We start from the raw sequence: 19,510 nt of genomic DNA, 5'->3' as shown, positions 1-19,510 counted from the left end.
GGAAGGAGAAACCAGTCGAGAGGAGATACAGATGATGGCTGTTGAGGTTCATCGAGTTCCTTCGTCACCTCTTCTCCCTCTGGATCTCCACGAGATCGAGGAGAAACAGCAATTACAGAAAGAGAGAAAAAGATGTGCGGCACAGCAGGCCACACTGCAGATGAGAGCGCTGAAAAACGCTTGCATGCACGTGGAGTTGTGTGTCTCCAGAGACCCAGGGGGCAGGCAGCTTCTGAGAACTTGTTGTGGACAACGGAGAAGTTCAAATCGAATCAACGTGAGAATTCCTTTGAATCCTTGCGAGAAAATCGTCGTAAACAGGCGACAGGCGATTCTTCCTTGTCCCCAGTCCAGCACACAAGTTTCTGTTGTTTTCGCTGCATGCTCTCGCTGCACAGTACTCTTGGCGCACAGTTGAAGATTACACCGCAGTTTCAGTGCTCTTGACGCGTGGTTCGCTGCCTCAACCTTTATTCCTTTTTCCGGTACCTCTAGAGGGGGCAAAAACCTCAAACCTGTCCGCCGCGACGAGCTTCACTCCGCGTATCGAAGATCGAGGTGACAAGACAGACCCGTCGTGTGCGGCCGCTGCGCCGGGAGGCGCGAAAAGGCGGACGACGCGAGTTCATCCGAGTTCGCTTCTGTCTGCAAATCCCCTTCGTTTCATGTCCTTTTCGTCCTCCTCTTCCTGTCAATTTTTCACCTCCCCCATCTCGTGACAAAGGGATGCCGAACTCGCGCAGCCGACAGTGTGGACCTACAGAGGGAGAATCCGAGACCCGTTGTAGATCAATGCTTCATGACGCAATAATGCTGGCAAGAACTGCAGAAAATTGTTGCTCCTCATCGAGAAGTCTTTGTGGAGCATGAGGAAGCTAAGAGGCTTCGACCGGTCACTATGGCCAGCATGCACCGGGTGTACGTACACCCCGTGAGTGGGGGCAGGCTGGTGCCGGCACCCGCGCTGCTGCCGAGTCGAGGGGTTTCTTCGAATTTGTCTTTTCACTTTGTTTTCTCTCTCCTGTGGCTTCTTCTCTTTTCTTCGCGTCGAAAAATGGAGAAAGTCTTTCATCCTCGGCTTCTGCAGTCTGTCCTGCTGTGCCATTTCGGTCGTCCACCCGAAGGCCGCACTTGTGCGATCTGTTGTTTTTCTCTTCTTTTCTTTCGCTGTTTCTCCGCTCTCTCTCTTCTCCGTGCTGCTGCCACTGCGTTCTTCGTCTCCTTGATGGATCTTGCCCCGGCTTTTCCTCCACTCGCTTGTTTTCTGCTCTCTTGTTCTAGTCTCTCTCGTCCTTTTCTCGTCTGCTCTTCTCGCTCTTCTCTTCTTCGCCGTCCGCCTTCCCCTCCACCCAGGAAAGCAACTCGGTCGTCCCGGGTCTCAGGCCTGATGACCGGCCCTCGTCTGTTACTCGTCTTTCTAGGTTTCTCTATTTTTCTCTCCTCAAACGCAGAAGGAAGAAACTGTCGCATCGTTTCTCTCTCGGCGCTGGATCACCCAGCGTCGCTGCACCCGACTGCGGCTTCTGCCGTCTCTCTGTATGACGACTCTCTCTTTCACCAGTCCAAGGGTGCGGTGCTGCCCCCCTCGCGCGCATCTTCGCTTCCTTCGATCTTTTCTTTTCCTCCGTTTCCCCCCGCTCCATCTTCGCTTCGCAAATCCGAGGCTGCCGCTCCGCGTCGAGCTCGACTGTGGCCGCAAGAGAGACAAGCCGAAAGCGGCTCTCCCCCGAAAGAGACGAAATACTCCCGGGGCTTCTTCGGATCGCGCAGCCAAGCAACGCGGACTTGGAAACACCAGAACTGCATGCTCTTCGCCACGGTCCACACCGCGCAGTGCGGTCAACTGTCGGCGACAGGTGGCGACGCCGCCGCGGTGTCTGCCCACGGCGATTGCCCGAGCGAATTGCAGCCACCGCGGGAAGGCGAAGAAAAAGACGCAGAGTGGATACGGCACTCCAGTCGCGCCTCTCAGTCAGGTGTACCACCACCTGAACTGCGACAGCACGAAGCGTTCGCGGCGCGACCCCGGAGAGGATTTTGCTTTCTTTTTTCCGGAGTCTCCAAGTGTCTGTTTGCGCCCTCCACGACTCTGAATTCCGGAGGCTGTCTCGAGGCGAGAATCTGCAACAGAACGTATTCCTCTTGGCTCGGCAGGCCAGCCATTTATCGCGCTGCCTCGTCCGTGTTTTCGAGGTCGCTGCAGCCTCTCGCGGTTTCCTCTTCTCGTCTCTCGGGGTCTTTCCGATCTCCCGCAAGCCGCCTTGGTTTGCCTTCCCAGGTGGAGTCCAGCGCTGCTGCAGTTCACCGCGAAGCGTTCGCCTCTCTGTGTCCATCTCTCGCGAATTCCGCAGGGATCGCTATCCCGTCGTCCGCGTCCCGGTCCCCCTTCGCTTCGACCTCGACAGCCTCAGGGACTCCCTTTCTCTCTCGCTTCCGCTTGGGGCTCCGCGACAGCCGGTCGCCGTCTTTCTTCCTCTCAAATTGGGGACAACGGAGTAGTCCCCTTTCCTCGGCTTTCGCCTCCGCTTCTGGGAGCGCTTCTTCGGCTGCAGCGCCGGCGGCTCTGCCCGCCGCCTTGCCCTCTTTTCCAGATCGATCGCTGCTCTTGTCTCTGCTCTCCGACCTGGAGAACGCGGCGGCGACTGCGGCGACCGCGGCCACAGCTACTGTGCCTATCCTTCTTTCCAGGCGAAGGCTCTCTCCCGCCCCCACTGTCTCTTGCGGTGCATCCGAACAAGGAGACACGCCCGACCGCAAGCCGCTGTCTCCCCAACAACTGCTCAAAGCGCTCGCGGGACTCGCCTGGGCAACTCTGCAGCATGGAGAAGCCTCGCTGCTGGACGAGAAAGCAACGGATACAACAGAGGAGACCGAGCGCCTAGACGCTTTCCACAGACGCCTCGATCGCCTGCTTAAACGGTTGCTCTCCCTCGAGCACTACACGGCCAGCGCAGCTGCTGCGTCTCCACGACCGCGGTCGGAGACAAGCGCCGCGGATGGCGACGGCCAGGCTGGAGGCGGCGAGGAAGTGGGTGCGGCAAAGAAGGATGCTGGAACGCCGCAAGAAGCTCAGGGGAAGGTTGGGAAACTGGAGTCGAAGGCCGCGAGGAAAAGCGACGTCTTGATAGGCGGACCCGTCAGCGTTTACGTCGAGTACGTCCTCTTTCTCTTGCCGCTGTGGAAACAGCGGAGACAGCTGCTGGAGCGCGTGGAGGCCTGCAGAGTCCAGGGTGGAACCGAAGGCGCGTCGAGAGCCCTGGCCGCTGTCAGAGATCTCCACTCGCTTCTGCGAATGCTTCGCGAGCTGCAAGAACTCACCAGACTCAGACGCCTCTTCGTCACCTATCTCGGGATGGTCCAGCGCGGACCTGTGGGGTGGAGACACCCCCGAGAGCAGGCGGAGACGCCGGGGGCCGAGAAGACACTTGGTGCAGCCGAAGCGAAGGAACGGAACAGTCAACGAAACGAAGAAGATCGACCGGCGGGGAAGGAGCATCGTGTAGACGAGGCGGGCACTGAGACCGGAGAGGGAGGCAGCGGGATCCTCGAAGAGGTCCGCGCGATCGTGGAGGAAGGCAGATGTCTTCTGCGTGAGTGGGGTCACGACGAAAAGGATTTGAAGGCTGCGACGCCCGAGCTGGAGCAGAACGCAGAGGAAAGGCGACCGCGAGGAACATGTGGAGCCTCATCTGAAGAAAAGCAAAAAGAATCCCAATTCGCGTCTCTCTCGCTCCAGTCGCTTCTCCAGCCTGCGCCGGCTCTTGCCCCGTCTCAGCTGCGCCGCCTCGCTCAGAACCTCCTGGCTCTGGGTGTACGTACAGCGCAAGTCGAACGCGAGATCGAGTCCCTTCGGCCGTTCTCAAACGTGAACTTCAGTTTCTTCGCCCTCGAGGGAGAGGAACGCCAGCCGGTCTCCGCAGAAGTCCCGTCTGAGAGTGTCACGGAGGCGAGCGTCCAAAACATTGAGTTGATGGACTCGTCTTCGACCCCGTCCTTTCCTGTTCTCGCTTCCCTTCCTGACAAACCTGAAATGGTCTCGAACAACGACATCTTTGTCGCTTCCTCGTCGTCCCCTCCTTTGCCTCCTTCGTCACCTTCCTCCTCCTCTTCGCCCTCTCCTGTCTCTTCGCTCCAGTCTCGGTTTCGATTCCTTTCTGTGGGTGGCGCGCCTCGGGATTCGAGCGCCGAAGAGCGAGAGCTTCAGGTCGCGCTTCTTCGCGGCTACGCGCGAGAGGGTCTGTGGCGCGAGGCGCTGAAGAAGCTGTCTCTGCTTGTTCGTTTCTTTGCGTCGGAGTTCCAAGAAGACGAAGCGAACGGCACGCGTTTCGCTCTCGACCAGAGGGGCATCGGACAGCAAGCTCTCGCGCAGGATCTTCGCACTGACAGGGCGAGTTGGGAGCGAAGTCTGTACCTGTCCGCTGCGACTGTGGCAGAAGCGTGTGCCGAGAAAGAACAGGTAAAACAGCTTTCGCGAAGGATGTCGATCGACTTGAAACTCCCTCTCCACTCGTCAGTCTTCTCCTCTTGAGGCCAGTCGCACTGCGCGCCTTCCGAGTCTCTCACCAGTTTAATACCCCACATCACAAATCGAAATGCAAACTTATACATATACATACATGCATATAAATAAATATGTATACCTTTTATATATATATATATGTATTTATTTATGCATCTGTATAAATGTTTGTATGCACATACGGGCATATGTGTAGGTCTTCTTCCGTATTGTGAGTACGCATATATTTATATCGCTAGGGGAAGGTACGGGTGTACGAGAAGATCTACGTCTACATGGTGGTGTCTGGGATGGAACTGCAGCGCGTCTACATTGCGGGGAGAAGCTCTTTGAGGCTCCCCTTCTCTCAACTGTCTCCATGCCATCGCGGTCGTTCGGTTTCTGTGTCGTGCTTCCTTCTCTTCACCGCCTTTCAGCTCCTTCACCCAGCGTTCTCCATGCGTCGATGTCTCCCATCCCTGACCGTAATCAGACGCTTTCTTTCGTGTCAATCCCTGTTTGCAGTACGTCGCAGCTGCCGAGGCGCTTGCGGTCCTGCCTTCTTCTCTCAGGCCCCCGACTCTCGACCTCCTTCTTCCTGCATCGTCGTCTTTCTCTTCTTCGACTCCCGCTCTCTTCCCGCTCATGCCGCCGCCTCTGGTGTCGCTTTCTCTCTCGCTCGCTCATGCTCTCCAAGATCGACTCAGAAGTCTGCAGTTCTACCGCTGCTCCTCCTCTTCTCCTTCTTCTTCTCCTCTCCCGTCTCCTTCTCTCTCGTCTCTTGCCTCGGCTTCTTCCTCTTCTTCGCTTGTCCACGCGAGCACAGCAGTCCCCTCGGAGTTCGTTGGCGGGCAGCACGGAGATCGAGATGAGCGCATCGAAAGTTCTGCCTCCGCGCTTGCATGCTCTCCTCAGACGGCGCGTCTGGCGAGGACGTTTCTGGATGCTCTCACGTTTCTCGTTCTGCGTCTCCGACTGTGGACCGGAATCGCAAGGAGACAAAGCCTCACACGGCGAGAGGCCTTGGAAGAGGCGGCGGTCGCGGCGGGGGAAGGGCACAGCGGCGCTTCAAGGCTGGACAAGAGAGAACGAGGACCTGCAGGAGAGTGGGCCGGCGCCGGCGAAGCTGTGGAGCAGCAAGAAACCGCGGACGGCGAGGCGGTGCTCACGAGAGAAGAAGACGAACACAAGCCTAGAGGATCTCCGGATTCGGCGTCCAATGTCTTTTTGACAGATGCAGAGAAGGCGCTCACCGCACTTGCAGCGTTTCTGTCTACAGCACAGAAGCGCGTGGCGTCTCTGTCGCAAGTCGCCGTGAACATGCAGCAAGAAGAAAAGGACAAAGACGAAGGAGACAAAGACGAAGGAGAGGACGGCGGGCAGAGTGACCGTATGTGCGGAGAGGGGGAGGACCCTGGCCTTGGAGCGGGGGGTACTTTGGACGCTGCCGTGGGTCGTCTTGCGAACTACCTGGAAGAAGAGGCTCGCGAGCGCGAGAAGACGCTGGCGTTCTTGGGCGCACCGAGACATCCACGGGCGATTCTGCGGTCTCTCAGGCAGGCGCGAGATGCAGACGAACTTCCGCAGCTGATCCATGCCCTTGTTCAGAGGCAAGACGTCGCAACCGAGGCCACAAAACCTCTTTCCAAGGTGCAAACGCAGAAGCGACTCTTGTCACCTCTCCAGATCCAGTTCGCGCTTCTAGAGGCTCTGCGGCTGCTGCACGAGAGAAGCGAAACAGAGGATCACGACGGCTCTTCCAGAGAAGACGAAGATGGCGACAGGATGAGGCGTCGGAGGACGCGACTGGAGTCTATTCTGAAGTCGGTCGACGCCCTCCTTCTCGCCCTTCTCCCCAGCTATGCATCTGCTTCTTCGGCACACTCTGAGGAGACTCCGCCACAGACGTTGGGGGTGTCGAGTCCCGCGCTTCGGACCACCCTGGGACTAACGAGCACAGCGATTTCTCTCGCGTCCAGTGGAGAGTTTCCTCGCCTTCGCCGATTCCTCACTTCTCTCCCACTGCTGCCATTTGAGCTGTCGCGCCTCCTCTCCCCGCCTGCGCAGCCTGCCTTCCCTCGCCCTGCAGTCGGCTGGTCTCCAGACGGGAGGCGATCTGCAGAAGAGCCTCTCCATCTCTTTCCGGCCTTGGCGGCTCTTCAGATGCTTCTGATGCGTGTGGCTGAAGCGCGGAAGACCCCAGACGACAGCCTGCCGGCTGGCGACGCGTTCCTCGCGTTTGCATACAGTCTCGTTCGCGAGACTCCCGAGCTCCTCAACCTCCCTCCACATATGCAAACGTATCTTCCTGCTTCGCTTGCCTTCTTTCTCGCCCACGTACGACACTCACTCAAAGAAAGACAGCCTGACAGTTCCAAGATCTCGTCTTCTCCGCGGACTCCTTCTTCTCCTTCTTCTCCTTCTTCGCCTGCTTCCTTTTCTTTTGCGTCTCCTTTTGCGTTGGAATCTTCGCCGGCCCTGACTGCGTCTCTGAACGCAGTGGCGGAGATGGAGAGGCGCGAGCCGGAGCGCGTGAAGGAGGAAATTGAGGCGGCGATGAAGAAAGCAAGTCGGGAGCGCGTCTTCGCCAAAACTCTGGAGCTCATCGTCTCTGTGCGCTGGCAGACGATGCGGCTTCTTGAACAACTTACGAAAGAGAAAAGCGCGCGGAGACAGACAGGCGCAGAGCGAGACGAGCTGAGACGAAGTCGGTCGAAAGACGAAACCTACGTCGGCAGAGTCCTCGCCAGAGAACGCAGACGAGTCGTCTCGATGTACGGCCAGGTGAGAGAAACAGAAAGGCCGAGAAAAGGGAACGGAAGAGAAAACGCAACAGAAAGAAGGAAAGCACGACTTCGCTCTGCGTTCGTCCATGTCCGCTCATGCAGTCGCGTGACTCCATGTGATCGTCAAGGAAGCTGTTTCACGTGTACATACGCCTGAAGCTCGCATGCAGCATGTTCCAGGAATAAAGCGTTTTGACTTGAATATGCATGTGTGGTTTTTCATGTCGCACGACGTTTGCGAGGTGAAAAGAACATGCATGTCCCACCACCACTAGCGTACGAGGAAAACGATCTGCTTCTCATGTGCGGTGTCTCCATTTGCAACAACGACGAGTCGACACTGTGTCCACAGACGCATGCAGTCTGCACAGACTTCTTGCATGCCAAAACGAAGCTGGCGCGCGCACCCAGCCACGAACGCGCAGAACTGCTCAAAGGAAACTTTCGAGGTTCTTATGGGTGGTGTCCGGCTTCACTTCAACATGCGTTTCTGGGTCTCTGTGTCTCACACAAAGACGTTCAGGCGAATTCTGAAAGGGCTTGTGCATCTTCATGTTTATCTAGGAAGGCGGCTTCGTTTCCGCATGGCTCTCTCGCTTCTGTCTTTCCTCTGTGTCTGTATCGTTCTCTCTGTAGCTAGAGGTCAGTGTGAATATCAGATTTCAAGGAGATCGGGTCTCTGAAGAAAGCGAGGCTCGGAGGACTGGGACGCTCTCCTTCGAGGCTCTGCTCTTTGGCCTGCGTCTTTTGCGTGTGTCTACATGCAGCTCTTGAGGGCCTTCCAGAACGATGGCACTTTTCCTCTTTGCCTCTCCGAACTTGTTTTCTCGGAACTGCGGATCTGCGACATGACGTCGCAGCGCAGACATCTCCCTTCTTCCCCCGAGCTTTCTCCGCATTCTCCTCTCTCGGCTTCCTCTCCATCTTCTGCCTCTTCCCCCCCGCCTCAGTCTTTGGCGTCTTCTGATTCTCGGTCGCATGCTTCGTCTGCTCCTTCTTTCTTGTCACGGGCGTACGTAGCTGCGCTGCGCAGCTACTCGGCGTTTGCAGCTGCGGCCGACAGTTTCGCCTCTGTGCCTGAAGGGAGAAACGAAGGAACTTTCGCGGCCGAGACTGCCGCCCAAGCTGCAGTGGAGCTTCTGGACCTCATGGAGTCTGCTGGCGTCGATCTGCATGCTGGGGCCTTCGCCGCAGCTCTGAAGGTGACGGAGAGACAAACGCGGGGAAGAAGAGATCCGGAAGAAGAAGAACTCTCAAAGGCGAAAGAAGACGGGGACAGCGGGAGGACGGAAGCGACTGGAAGGAAAGGCAGGAAGAAGAAGAAGGAGAGGACGACGAAGGGTGGACGCGAGAATCCTTAGAAGAGATGGGAAAGGAACGAGGGAGTTTAACGTCAGGATTCACGGGAAGAGAACTGGAAAGCAGAAGGGTGACCGAATGGAAAAAAAGAGGACGGCGAGGAATACAAAAAAGCATTAGAGGCTCCAGTTTATTTACAATCCTCGAATCACGTGAACGGATATCCACAAGAAGACGAAAGAGGCTGTTGCAGCATGCAGCGTCCTAAATTCCTGTCCTGCTGCTACTTCTCTAACCAGGCGCTTAACGCTGAGCGAAGATCGAACGAAGTGACTCTCCAGGGAAGAGGGACGTGAACAATGTTTTTTGTCTTAGGGGACGAACCGCGTTTCATGTGGGCGCGAAAGGGCAAAAGGAAAAACGCATCGACTGTGACGACTGTTCTCACAGGCAGTGCGGAGAGGAAGCTTGAGACTGCACAACGTATGGTAGTCTCGAGTGTAGATCTGAGAAACGGACACCAGCATAAAGGCTGTGCAGAGTTTATGATACTCTCCCTAAAGCTGTACCTTCGTCAACGTTTTACAGGCGTTTCAGTTCGAGTTCCAACAAAAAGGTCTCTTCCTTGCGCGTTTCTCCCTCTTCGGTTTTTCTCTGTCTCCTAGGAGCTCTCTCGCAGCCTTCACATCTCGCCTTGTCGTCCCTGTCTTCGCTGTCCCGCCCTGCCGTCGACGCGCGTTGTGTGCAGTTCGTGTATTCTCTGTTTCGCTCGGTTTCTTGTGGCGTCTCTGCTTCTTCAGGCAACCAGCAAGCGCGCGTCGCCTTCCTTCTTTCCCGCCTTTTTCTTCTCCCGTGACTCCTCACCCCTCCTCGAGGCTCTTCTGCTGATTCGGCGGATGACAACGTCTCGCGTTTGTCTCCCCGACGTTCGGTGTTTCAACTACGCCCTCGCGGTCGCAGCTCGGCAAACATACCTGCCTTCGTCTCTTCCTTCTCTCTCTTCTTCCTTGTCTCCCTCTTCGTCTAGCTACTCTGTCTCTTCTGCGCTCTTGCCTTCTTTCTCCTCTCGAGGTCTCGGCAGTGGAGAGGCAGCGACGAACGGAGACAGGGGAGAGACAGAAGAGGAGACCGGAAGCCTCGCCTTCGGTCGAGGCGAGGAAGGCGCAGTTGCTGCAGAGTGGCTGCTGAGAGAAATGACAAAGCACGGAGACGTCGGTCCCAACGCGGTGACTCTCACGACTACCCTAGAGGCCTTCAGGAAGGTACGCAGAGACGCTGAAAGATACAGATCGCCTCGAGAGAAAGAGATGATGCCTAGATGAGAACCGACGTGGAAGCGTCTTAATGTCGCAGGAGAGTGAACCCCAACAGTCGACGGAAGAGTGGCAGAGTGAAAGAGACCGCCGGCGCCTGACACAGAGACTCACACGTCATCTGCATGCAACGCAGGTGTATATACACACGTAACTTATCGACAGACGGTTCCCATCTTCATATCCATACGCCTATATATATATATATATATAAACATAGTTGTAGACGCTGTTAGTACGTTTCGTTTGTGCGTGTGAAAACATATATATATATATATATATATATATATAAACTATATATATATATATATATATATATAAGCTGTATGTATATATATATATATATGTAGTGATGTGTTTGGAGGCCTCACTGAAGAGCATGTATTTTCGGTGTGCTTTTTTGCAGGCGGGTATGCACCCGTCGCCTCTGTTGCAATCGCTTTTGCCGGAGGAGCCTGGACTCGCGGAGTCTGCTTTGAAGCTGCTCGCTGGCGAGTCTTCTGTCTCGAGTTCTCCTCCCTCTTTATCGCATCGTTCTCCTCCTTCTTTATTGCCTCGTTTTCCTCTCGACGTGGAGACCCCAACGTCTGCAGAGAACCGTGAGGACGGCTCTTTGTCGCCTCTTCTCTCGCAGAAGGCCGCGAAAGTGCGAGTGGTGGACACTCCCCTGTTGAACGCGTTGTTGCATTGTCAGGCGGTGCGGGGCGACGTGGAGACTGCGGAGCGACTGTTCGTTTCTCACTTGAAAAGTCTGCAGATGTTCCACTTGGGTCGGAACGCCTTCGATCGACGCGTGGCTGCACTCGGACGACCAGACGAGACGTCTTTTCAGGCGCTTCTCTTCGCCGCGAACAAGGCTGGGAACCCAAGCAAAGCCGAGCAGTGAGTGTGTCTGCATCGCCCTGCATTGATGTCCGCTCTCGGGGAGGTTTTGTTGATGTCTGCAGTCTCGCTGAAGTCGCTCTCCAGGTCTCTCTCTCATTGGGTTGTCTCACGCATGGCCTGCTGCGCAAGCGGCTGCATCGACCTTCGTCCTGCGCATGGCGGAACTCTCCACCAGAGTCTCTGCAGCGCCTTTTTCGCAGGGGCGTTGCATGAGTGCCGAAGAGGCTTGTGCCTGTTCGCTGGCCTTTCTTGGCCGCGAAACATGCGTTTTACTCTCCCGTGCAGCAGGTAGATCTCCCGCCAGAAGGCGTGAGTTGAGATGCTTCTGAGTGGCGACTGCGAGGACCGCGGGAAGCCTGTGTTTCCACTGGGTCGCCGATAGATTGGTGGAAAGTGAAAGATGGTCTTCATCACGCGTTTGTTCAAGGGGCGCAGAAAACCATTGTGAAAAGGAGGGCACAACCACGACGTCGAGAAGGAGAAGAGATCTCAGAGTCAGAAATAAAGGATACTCAAAAAACGATCCGCAAGCTGAAGGCTTGGCTGTCAAATCGGGAGGTCTTCCCTGTCAACGAATTATGATACAATGATAGAAAAATGCGCAAAAGTGGAAGAGGACGACAGGTTAATGTCCTTAGATACGGGGAACTTAGGGGGGGGTGTTAACGTAGGAATCCCTCTCCATTCGATTCGCGGTGTTAGAAACTCGCCGTCAATTCGAGAATGGATCTCCCGTGACACTGCCTACGTGTTCGTCAGTCTACGTTGGCGGCTCGGAAGTTGTTTACATAAACTCTTGTTTTCTAGGAAGCAGCGCCCCTGGAGTTGAGTCACGCGTTCGATGTAGATTGAGATACAGAGAGTCTCCTCTGAAGAGATTGAGGCAAAGTTTTCGATGTAGAAACATGCGGTTTGATAAAGGTCGAGGTGCGTTGCAGGTAGCCAGAGACAGGGGAGCACACAAGCAGACATGCCTCGCAAAACGGTTGGGTGAATCGAGTATTTGCAGTTCTTTCAAGTGGATCCCTCGAGAGGACAAAGGCGACGCGACGGAACGCGGCTCTCCTCTCGCCTGAAAAACTTGACCAACGCTCCATGCATTTGAAAGTATTCCGTCCCCAGAACGTCTTTGCTGCTGCCCGCATGTTCGGCCAATGTGGACCGCCCCGCATTCTCCCTCGGACGTCTGTGTATCAGCCGTCAGTGCTTTTTTATTCTGTTTTTAAGAGGAAATTTTCGTCCACCTCTCACCGCTCTTCTTCTAGCCACGGATGTATGTCTGGGAGCACAGATCCGCCGAAACGCATACCCTTTTTTCGAACTGGTCTCTTTCGAAGTCGCATGGTTTTCTTATAGTTTCACCAGCGCCGGTGACACGACATGTGGTGTGCGTCTCTGCCCCGCGCTTTTTGCCGAGTCAGGAAAACGTCAAACGTTTTTTAGAGTGGCGAGCAGGCGCCACTGGCACTGGGGAAATGCAGAAGGTTCAGCAGCCGATGAATTTGTGTAGACGTTCGTTCTCTGCATGCCTTGTGTTTTGGTGACAGCAACGCATTTTCAGGCGCTCCCATACTCATCCTTCTTCCGCTGCGTTTTCAGGTTTCTTCGCCTGCAAGTCATGTATCGTCTCCCTCCGCGCATCCAGCAGTGGAACGAGGTCTTAAAGGCATACGTCGCACGATTCAGGGCGTTGTCTGAGGGCCGCGCTTCTCCTGTTAAATCTGAGGAGAGTCAGGATCTCTGTGATCTCTTTCGCATCTACATACCAGGAGAGGATGGGGAAGCCGAGCGCACAGCAGAGAACGAAAGGGTGGAAGAGAAACGAACCGCGAGAAGTGAAGCAGAGGAGCTCTGTGAGTCTGTCGACCGGGTCTGGGGTATTTTCACGACTCTCAAAACACAGGGACCGTGTCCAGACGTCCGAACGTTTCTGCTTGTAAATCGTGCTCTCTCCAGCGCAGCCGCTGCTGTGGAGGCAGCCTTCTTGAAACGTGTCTCTGATGGAGGCAACGAAGGAGACAGAGGAGACAGTAAACCCAGGCGCGAGCTGGCACCTGGTGTCTCACGTGAGAAGAGGTCTGAAGAGACTTCATGTTCGTCCTCGCCATCGGAACTTCTGTCGAGGATTGCCGAGGCTGCGCGCAGAGCGGCCCAGGCCTACAGCGACTTTGTGTCTTCTTCAGAGCTGTCTGAGGCCAGGCGAAAGTCTGCTTGTGGGTCTCCCGCGGCTTGTGCTCCGCCTCCAGATGCCTGCCAGTTCAAACCGTGGATATTCGGAGAAGCCATGAAATGCGCAAATTTCTCGGGATCGTTTTCAGACGCCATCCACATTTTTCTCGACGAGCTCCTCCCCCTGAGAAAGAAGATTAGGAAGTCCGTGAGTGGAGGACTTGCACAAGGCACTCCCGCAGGACGCGGGGGAGCGGAAACAAGTGGAGCCCATCGCAGGCGACTCACGGTCGAACGAGCGAGTGTGAAGGGAGGCGACCCGCCTTTGGAGGACAAAGAGCGAGAGAGCGGAAACGAAGACCAGAGTGGAGGAGATTTTGAAGCCTCGAGCGAAGCCCAACAGCTTCTTCCTCTCCCTGTCTCAGTCGGCCAAGTTCTGATTCACAGCCTCGAAGGACTGGCGAACGAGCGACTGGAAATCGTGAGGGAAGACGCAAAGAAGCGGCGCGAGAAGGAGCAGGTTCTGAAGGAACTCGGAGTTCCAGTAGGGGAACAAACCCAAAAAGAAATCCAGCGAGAAAAAACCATTCAAAGCCTCACAGCCCTCATGCAACGCGGCCTTGCTGCGCTGCGACGCGAGTGGCCCAAACTCGCCCCGACCCTCGAGGAGACACTGTGGGGTGTTGAGGAGACCCCAGCGGCGGATCGTGCAGCGGCGAGTGAGGACGGAGGAAGGCGCAACAACGGAAGTGGAGAGGTCGACGCAACTGTCGACCGTTTGCTCGGGAACGCAAGAAGTGGAACCGGAGCCAGCGCCGAAAAAGTGCCGACAGGAGATCGCATTCTTCTCTCCAGGCTCCCCGCGGGCCTCTTCAACATGGCACACGAACGCGGACGAAACGAGAGAAACCGACAGGAAAGGAAGACCATCGGCTCGATGGACTTGGAAAACGTAAGCGGCGATGACAGCGAAGAAATGACGAGAGGAATCGCTTGCAAGGACCTCCGAAGCTGCTGCGTTTCAAAGCGAACCTTCCCCTTCATACGTAGCGTGTCTACAGAGAGTGACGGAAGTCAGTGGGTTTGAAGGAACACAGCCTTCCACAGATACGCAGGCGAGGAGTCGAGATATGGTTGACAGAACTTCTTGGATAGCGACTCCTAGCGAGACAAAGAGATGTCGAAAGAGGCCGGCACTGAAATACAAATAACGAGAGAGACGCATCTTCGTAGACAGACACCGTGTGCGGCGGAGCTACCATGTAATGTTAGTAGGTGTCTTTCTCTAGAGTCGGATCTCGGCGCGCCTTCCGGACCCGGTTCCAAACCTTAAACAACGAGGACATGAAGAGGATATTTTTTTTACGCTTCTCTGGTGTGCGTATCACTTACGGTCACTTCATGTTAGTTACTACCACGGCAGGCGCGTCGGCGCCTTCCTATGTCGTTTTCCAGGTGTCTCATTTTCACGATAATGCGGCGTTTCTGTGCCTTTGTCGAATCCACCTTCTCATCCTTGTTTCCGCATCATGAAGAAGTGTACCCCAACTCCATGTAGTTGTCTCCACGTTTATGTATTCCTGCACATATATATACTGCATGCTTATATTTGTAAACCGTCATATATATATATATATATAGATAGATAGATATATAGATAGATAGATATAGATAGATATAGATATAGGCATCCACGTGTGATGCCGTTCGAACCGTGTAGGCACACCGGATGCTCTTTTCTGTGAATCCGTTGCTCTTTAAAGCCTATGCATGTCTTCGCTGCTCGAGTGTTCACTAGATGTTGATCTCCAGTCGGGGTATGTCCTTTCTCGTTCCGCCTTGGTGCAGACAGAACAGTCAAGTTCTGCTGGGACGCGAAGTGGAGATGGAGAAATTTCAGAAGCAACAGCCATGCAGTGGAAAGCGCAAAACGTATCGCTCTCTCCTGGCCTCGCTATCAAGCGAGAACTGATCCAGCAACTCGTAAGTTTACTCATATATGCATAGATGCACGTACATGCTTACATACATAAATATATATACATAAACATATATACATAAACATATCCATACGTACACAAATACATATGAATATATATATATATATATATATTTAGATAGATAGATATACATGTATGCTGCCTGTTTATATGTGTGTACGTTCAATCACATCTAGATATATAGTTTTCCATATATGTGTATCTGTACACCTCTAGGTTTGTACCTCTGTTTAGAAGCATGTACGTAGATACTCATGTGTCGAGCCATGTTAGTATCCCTATTTCTATATGTCAAATATATGTATATATACTTATGTGGGGACGCATATTTGGCAAGGGCCTTGTCAAGATCTGTGTGGATGTATCTCTGGGGCGTTCCTCGAATTATGACAGTCGTTGCGCTTTCGTCTTGAGCGGGTTAGCTGATGTGAGTTAACATGTCGAAATCTTCTCACCTGCACCAATAAATGCACGGATACACAACAACTGCAAATGTATCTGCGAACAAACTTAAACGTTACTGCACATGCGATTCCTCCTCTGCACATGCATATATGCATATATATATATATATATATATGTAAATATTTAAGACGTCCATCTGTGGGTTTAAGTGAGTCGTTGCGTCTTTCTGATTCCGCTGAGAGAATCCCTTGGATATGACTTTTGCTCACGTTCCGGTTCGTTTTTTGCAGCGGAAAGCTACGACCTTCGAGGAGGCCTACTCGGTCGTTCACAGTCTGTGGCGCCTGCGCTCTAGCCAGCCTGGCTTGGCATTTGGAGTGAGATTTTCTTTGTCGAACTGTTGTTTCTTTTTCCTTTACCTTCTTGTCAGAATTCTCTTCTGGTTGTCAGGCATTTCGGCTTTTCTTCCGCGTTGTAAAGAACGTTCTGCATTTTAAATACTTCCATGTCTGTTGAGGATGACGCCGCACATGCAAATCGCTTTCGGGAGTTTTCGACTTGACTAGGCTGGCCCGCGGCCTATGCTTTCTGTCCCTCTCAGCTCTTTGCTCTGTCTCGCTCTCGCCTGTCATTTTCCTCGCATGCGAGAACGAGCGCAGCGCGCCTCAGCTGTGCCTCTGCTTCTTTTTTCCACCTTTGATGTTCGCTTTCTGACTGCGCGCCTCCATATGTGCGTCTCCTCCTCTGTCTCCCCTCGGAGACTCACGCCCAAGCAAACAGTGATGAGGGGAGGTGTCTTGCCCAGCGTTTGTTTTCTTCGCGATATCCGGATCCTTGGCAGGCTTCCACTGCGTTTCTCTCTTGTCAATTTCTTCCTTTTCTGCAGCCCGGAGATGAGGCCGTTGTCTTCAGAAGTTTCATCCGTCACGCGCCCCGTCCCTCGGAGGCTTTGCGCGTCTTCCGAGCTCTCCAAGAATCTGTCCAAGCAGACTCCCCAACTCCGGCTTCAGGCTATCTCCTTCCATCTTCCTCCTCGTTCCTGTCGGCTTTGTCTTCTTCTCCGTCTTCGCCTTCCACTCCGTTTTCTTCTCCTTCTTCTCTTCCTCTGGGTCTCCTCCAGGAGGCCTTTCTCGCTGCTCTTCGCGAATCGCGTGAGGGCGAGGCAGAGCGTCTGCTTGAAGTTCTTCCGTTCTTCGTCGAGGTGAGAGACGACCGACAGAGGACAGAGACAGTCTTGAGTGTTCGTAACAGACCTTGCGAGAGAGAGCTCTGACGATCCCTTCCTTCCTGCTTCCACTTCTGTCGTCCCCGTCCTCCCCTCTGTTCCTCTCGCTTTCACTGCTGTGCCCGAGCTCCGTCCCCGTGAGGGGAGGCCGGCCGCGCAAAAGAGGTAAATGAAGCCTGTGCTTCCTCTCTGTCTCCGTTTCTGCGAAGGCGCCGTATCCGCCGCAGGCCTTGCTATCTCCTTCGCGTGCTCTGGAGGCGCTGAAGCTCCTAGGCGGACCTGTCGTCGGAGAAGGTGGAGACGCCGGTCCCAGATCGACAGAGAGCGAAAGAAAGCGAGACACGCAGGCAATTTTCGCGTTCGTGCAAAAGTGGAAGCAAGCAGTCCGCGGAAAGGACGAAGAACGTCTGGAGCGAGGGCAGATCGTGAGCCGAGAAGACCTCGAAGAAGCAGCGATGAAGGCTCTCGGCGAACGGGGTGAGGAGTTAAAAGGAGAGTGACGGAGCAGAGAGAAAACGGGGAAGAGCAGGACGAAGAGGAGAGGTGGAGACTGAGGAAGTGACGCGAACAGAGTTCTGGCTCGACAACGTGAACGATAGGAAAAGGCCATCAGTACACAGAAGAGCGTTTGCAGGAATCGGCGTCTCTCACCTTTTCTGACTAGCGAAGAAGGAAAACGGAGATTGGAAGGATGGCTCGTGCTTTCCACCTTCCAATGGAACTGCCTACGATCGTGTCTCTGTGTGTTCGTGGAAGCGCGTCTTCTTCAGTGCTTCTCGTAAATCCCGGAGATTCCAACACAAACGAAAACCTGTTATTTTGTCCCTCGTGTCTCCTTCATGAGATTGTCTCCCTCAGTTTTTCGTCTCTGTTCACTCCTGTTTCCGCCCCCGTTGGTTTCTCGGTGAATCTCGCCTGAACGCCGTCTTCCCAGTCTCGTCTCCTTTGTCTCGAGGGCCCTCCTCCGATCTTCTGTCTCTCTCTCTCTGCCGCGACATCTCAGGCGTGGGCGCGCGTTTTCAGCTTTCTTCAAGCTCTCCCTGTTTGTCATTTTTTCAGGCGGCTGGAGAGAGTCCGTCGCTCTTCTGCACGAGCGTCTGACTTCCTCGGCGTCTCCTGCGCCTCTCGCGTGGTGGACCGCCGCCCAGCAGGCAGCCATGCGAGCGAAGAAGGAAGAAGTCGCCCGCGTTCTGGAGAGACTCACGAGAGTCAAATTCGCTGTCGCCGCTCCAGAGAAACCTCCCAGTCTGCTGGCCAAGGTAAAGCGCATGCTCGCGGAAGCGATGGAAGAAGACGAGGCGAGAAGACGCGAGGAAGAGCTCCTGGAGTCGGCGAGAAGACGAGAGCTCGGTGCGGAGATTGCGTACGCGGTCGAAGACAAAGACGAGCAAGCGAAGGTTTCAGGAACGCGCCTGCGGCGAGCCGAAACGTCCAAGAACGCGAAGAAACGAAAGAAAACTGCAGAGGAAGAGATGGAAAGGATAGACGAGGAGTTGAGTGAAGAAGAAGAAGAAGAAATGATAGAGGGAGGGGTGAAGAGTGCCTTTGGAGAGGAAGTTGCAAGGTATTCAGTTATTTACAAGTTGGAGAAACTCCTGAATTTGCCGGAGGAAGAACCTGACAATGACTTGTACTACGGGAAGAAGAAGAAAGTTGCGAAGAAGGCAAAGCCCAAAAAGAAAACAAGACTTCTGTAAGATGCAGAGCGATGGAGTGTCTCCAGGTTTCTGCATGCAACATGCGACTCACGAGAAAGGTTTGTGAAAAGTGTCTCTGGACAAATGAGACGCTGTCTTTTGTCTCCGATTTTTTTTTCGTTTTCTCTGTCGTCTTGTCTCTGTGTCTCTGTGTCTTTTTCGTTTTCTCTGTCGTCTTGTCTCTGTGTCTCTGTGTCTCTATCTCTCTCTGTCTTCGCTTTCTTGTGTTGTCTTTGCTTCCCTAGAGACTAGACCGGTTTCCCCTTCCGTTGCGGAGTCTCCCTTTCCACACTGGTTTCCGAGTCTCTTTTCCTCCAACGTATGAAACTGCTGCGTCAGTCACTTCCCTTGTTCTCTTCTCCACGAGTCCTTCCTCTCCGACAGCACACTCTCAAACTGTTTTGTTTGCTGCGACACACCCTTCCGCCTTTCCTTGGGTTCTTCTCCTCGCTTCCCCTCTTGTTGGCGACTCTGTCCCTTCGAGTTTCTCTGCGCTTCGCTTCTCTCCAGCTTTACGCCTCGCCAAACGGTTCTTTCTTATTTTGCCAGTCTACCTTGCCTTCACAAATAGGTTGGCTTGACATGTAGGCCTTCGTCTGGCCTTCCACGGGAGGTCGCAGCTTCCTTTTCTTGCACCGCAGCGCTTCCGGCGTTTTCACAAATTCTCTTGAACTGCGCAAAAAACGGGAGGCCGTCCCAAAGAAGCCTCCAACGGTGTCGAGATCGCCACTGTGCATGCCCACGACACCTGAAGACCTTTCGACCAGTTGGGAGTTTTTACTTTTCAGAGAATCACATCAGACGCAGTTAACCGCCATATACACGACCGAAACAGGCGCTCGACGGATCCTGGTTTCCTTCGTCTTTCTTTTTTCCTTGTCCAGAACAGTTCGCACTTTCTGAAAGTCGAAGCGGCTCTGAGACTTCCTTCCTCACTGTCGTCATCCCGAGTCTCAACGCGATCTCCTTTTACGTATACTGCCTTGGGGTGCCGAGTCGCTCATGCAGACTCTCTGTTCTGGCTGGAAAATACGTCTCTCCAGGTGTCTCCACTCTCTCTCCACTCTCACCACAATAGGGCAGCGACAAGCTTTTCAGACTGTAAAAAGGATTCTCGTGGTATTCTACCGTCAAACTCGGCAATCGCCCTTGTACACCACGGTAAAGCCTGTTTCCTTTCTACGTCCTGAGAAACGTTTTCGCCTTTTGCATCGAAAAAAAGACTTTTCCTGT

The 19,510-nt window shown here is 54.2% G+C and overlaps 1 protein-coding gene across 1 annotated transcript; it reads left to right on the top strand.

The window, feature by feature from the left end:
• Positions 1 to 322: 322 nt before the first annotated feature.
• TGME49_285830 (hypothetical protein) lies at positions 323 to 18,529 on the top strand. Its single transcript, XM_018781962.1, has 12 exons — positions 323 to 4,456; positions 5,024 to 7,282; positions 8,052 to 8,486; positions 9,384 to 9,845; positions 10,303 to 10,778; positions 12,381 to 13,902; positions 14,799 to 14,933; positions 15,646 to 15,732; positions 16,242 to 16,556; positions 16,790 to 17,057; positions 17,640 to 18,077; positions 18,145 to 18,529. Exons 1-12 carry the CDS (start codon positions 899 to 901, stop codon positions 18,177 to 18,179), a joined length of 9,990 nt encoding a protein of 3,329 aa, XP_018637804.1. The 5' UTR covers positions 323 to 898; the 3' UTR covers positions 18,180 to 18,529.
• Positions 18,530 to 19,510: the final 981 nt, after the last annotated feature.

This window comes from Toxoplasma gondii, chromosome V (assembly GCF_000006565.2).
Source record: "Toxoplasma gondii ME49 chromosome V, whole genome shotgun sequence".
NCBI lineage: Eukaryota > Apicomplexa > Conoidasida > Eucoccidiorida > Sarcocystidae > Toxoplasma > Toxoplasma gondii.
Note: the sequence above shows the minus strand (reverse complement) of the source record. Positions and strands in the feature narration are given on the sequence as shown.

Coding starts and splice junctions, on each gene's coding strand:
- TGME49_285830 (XM_018781962.1), top strand. CDS start 899: ATGGCCAGCATGCACCGGGTGTACGTACACCCCGTGAGTGGGGGCAGG. Junction 13,903..14,798: donor GCTCGATGGACTTGGAAAAC/GTAAGCGGCGAT, acceptor GCCTTGGTGCAG/ACAGAACAGTCAAGTTCTGC. Junction 15,733..16,241: donor AGCCTGGCTTGGCATTTGGA/GTGAGATTTTCT, acceptor CCTTTTCTGCAG/CCCGGAGATGAGGCCGTTGT.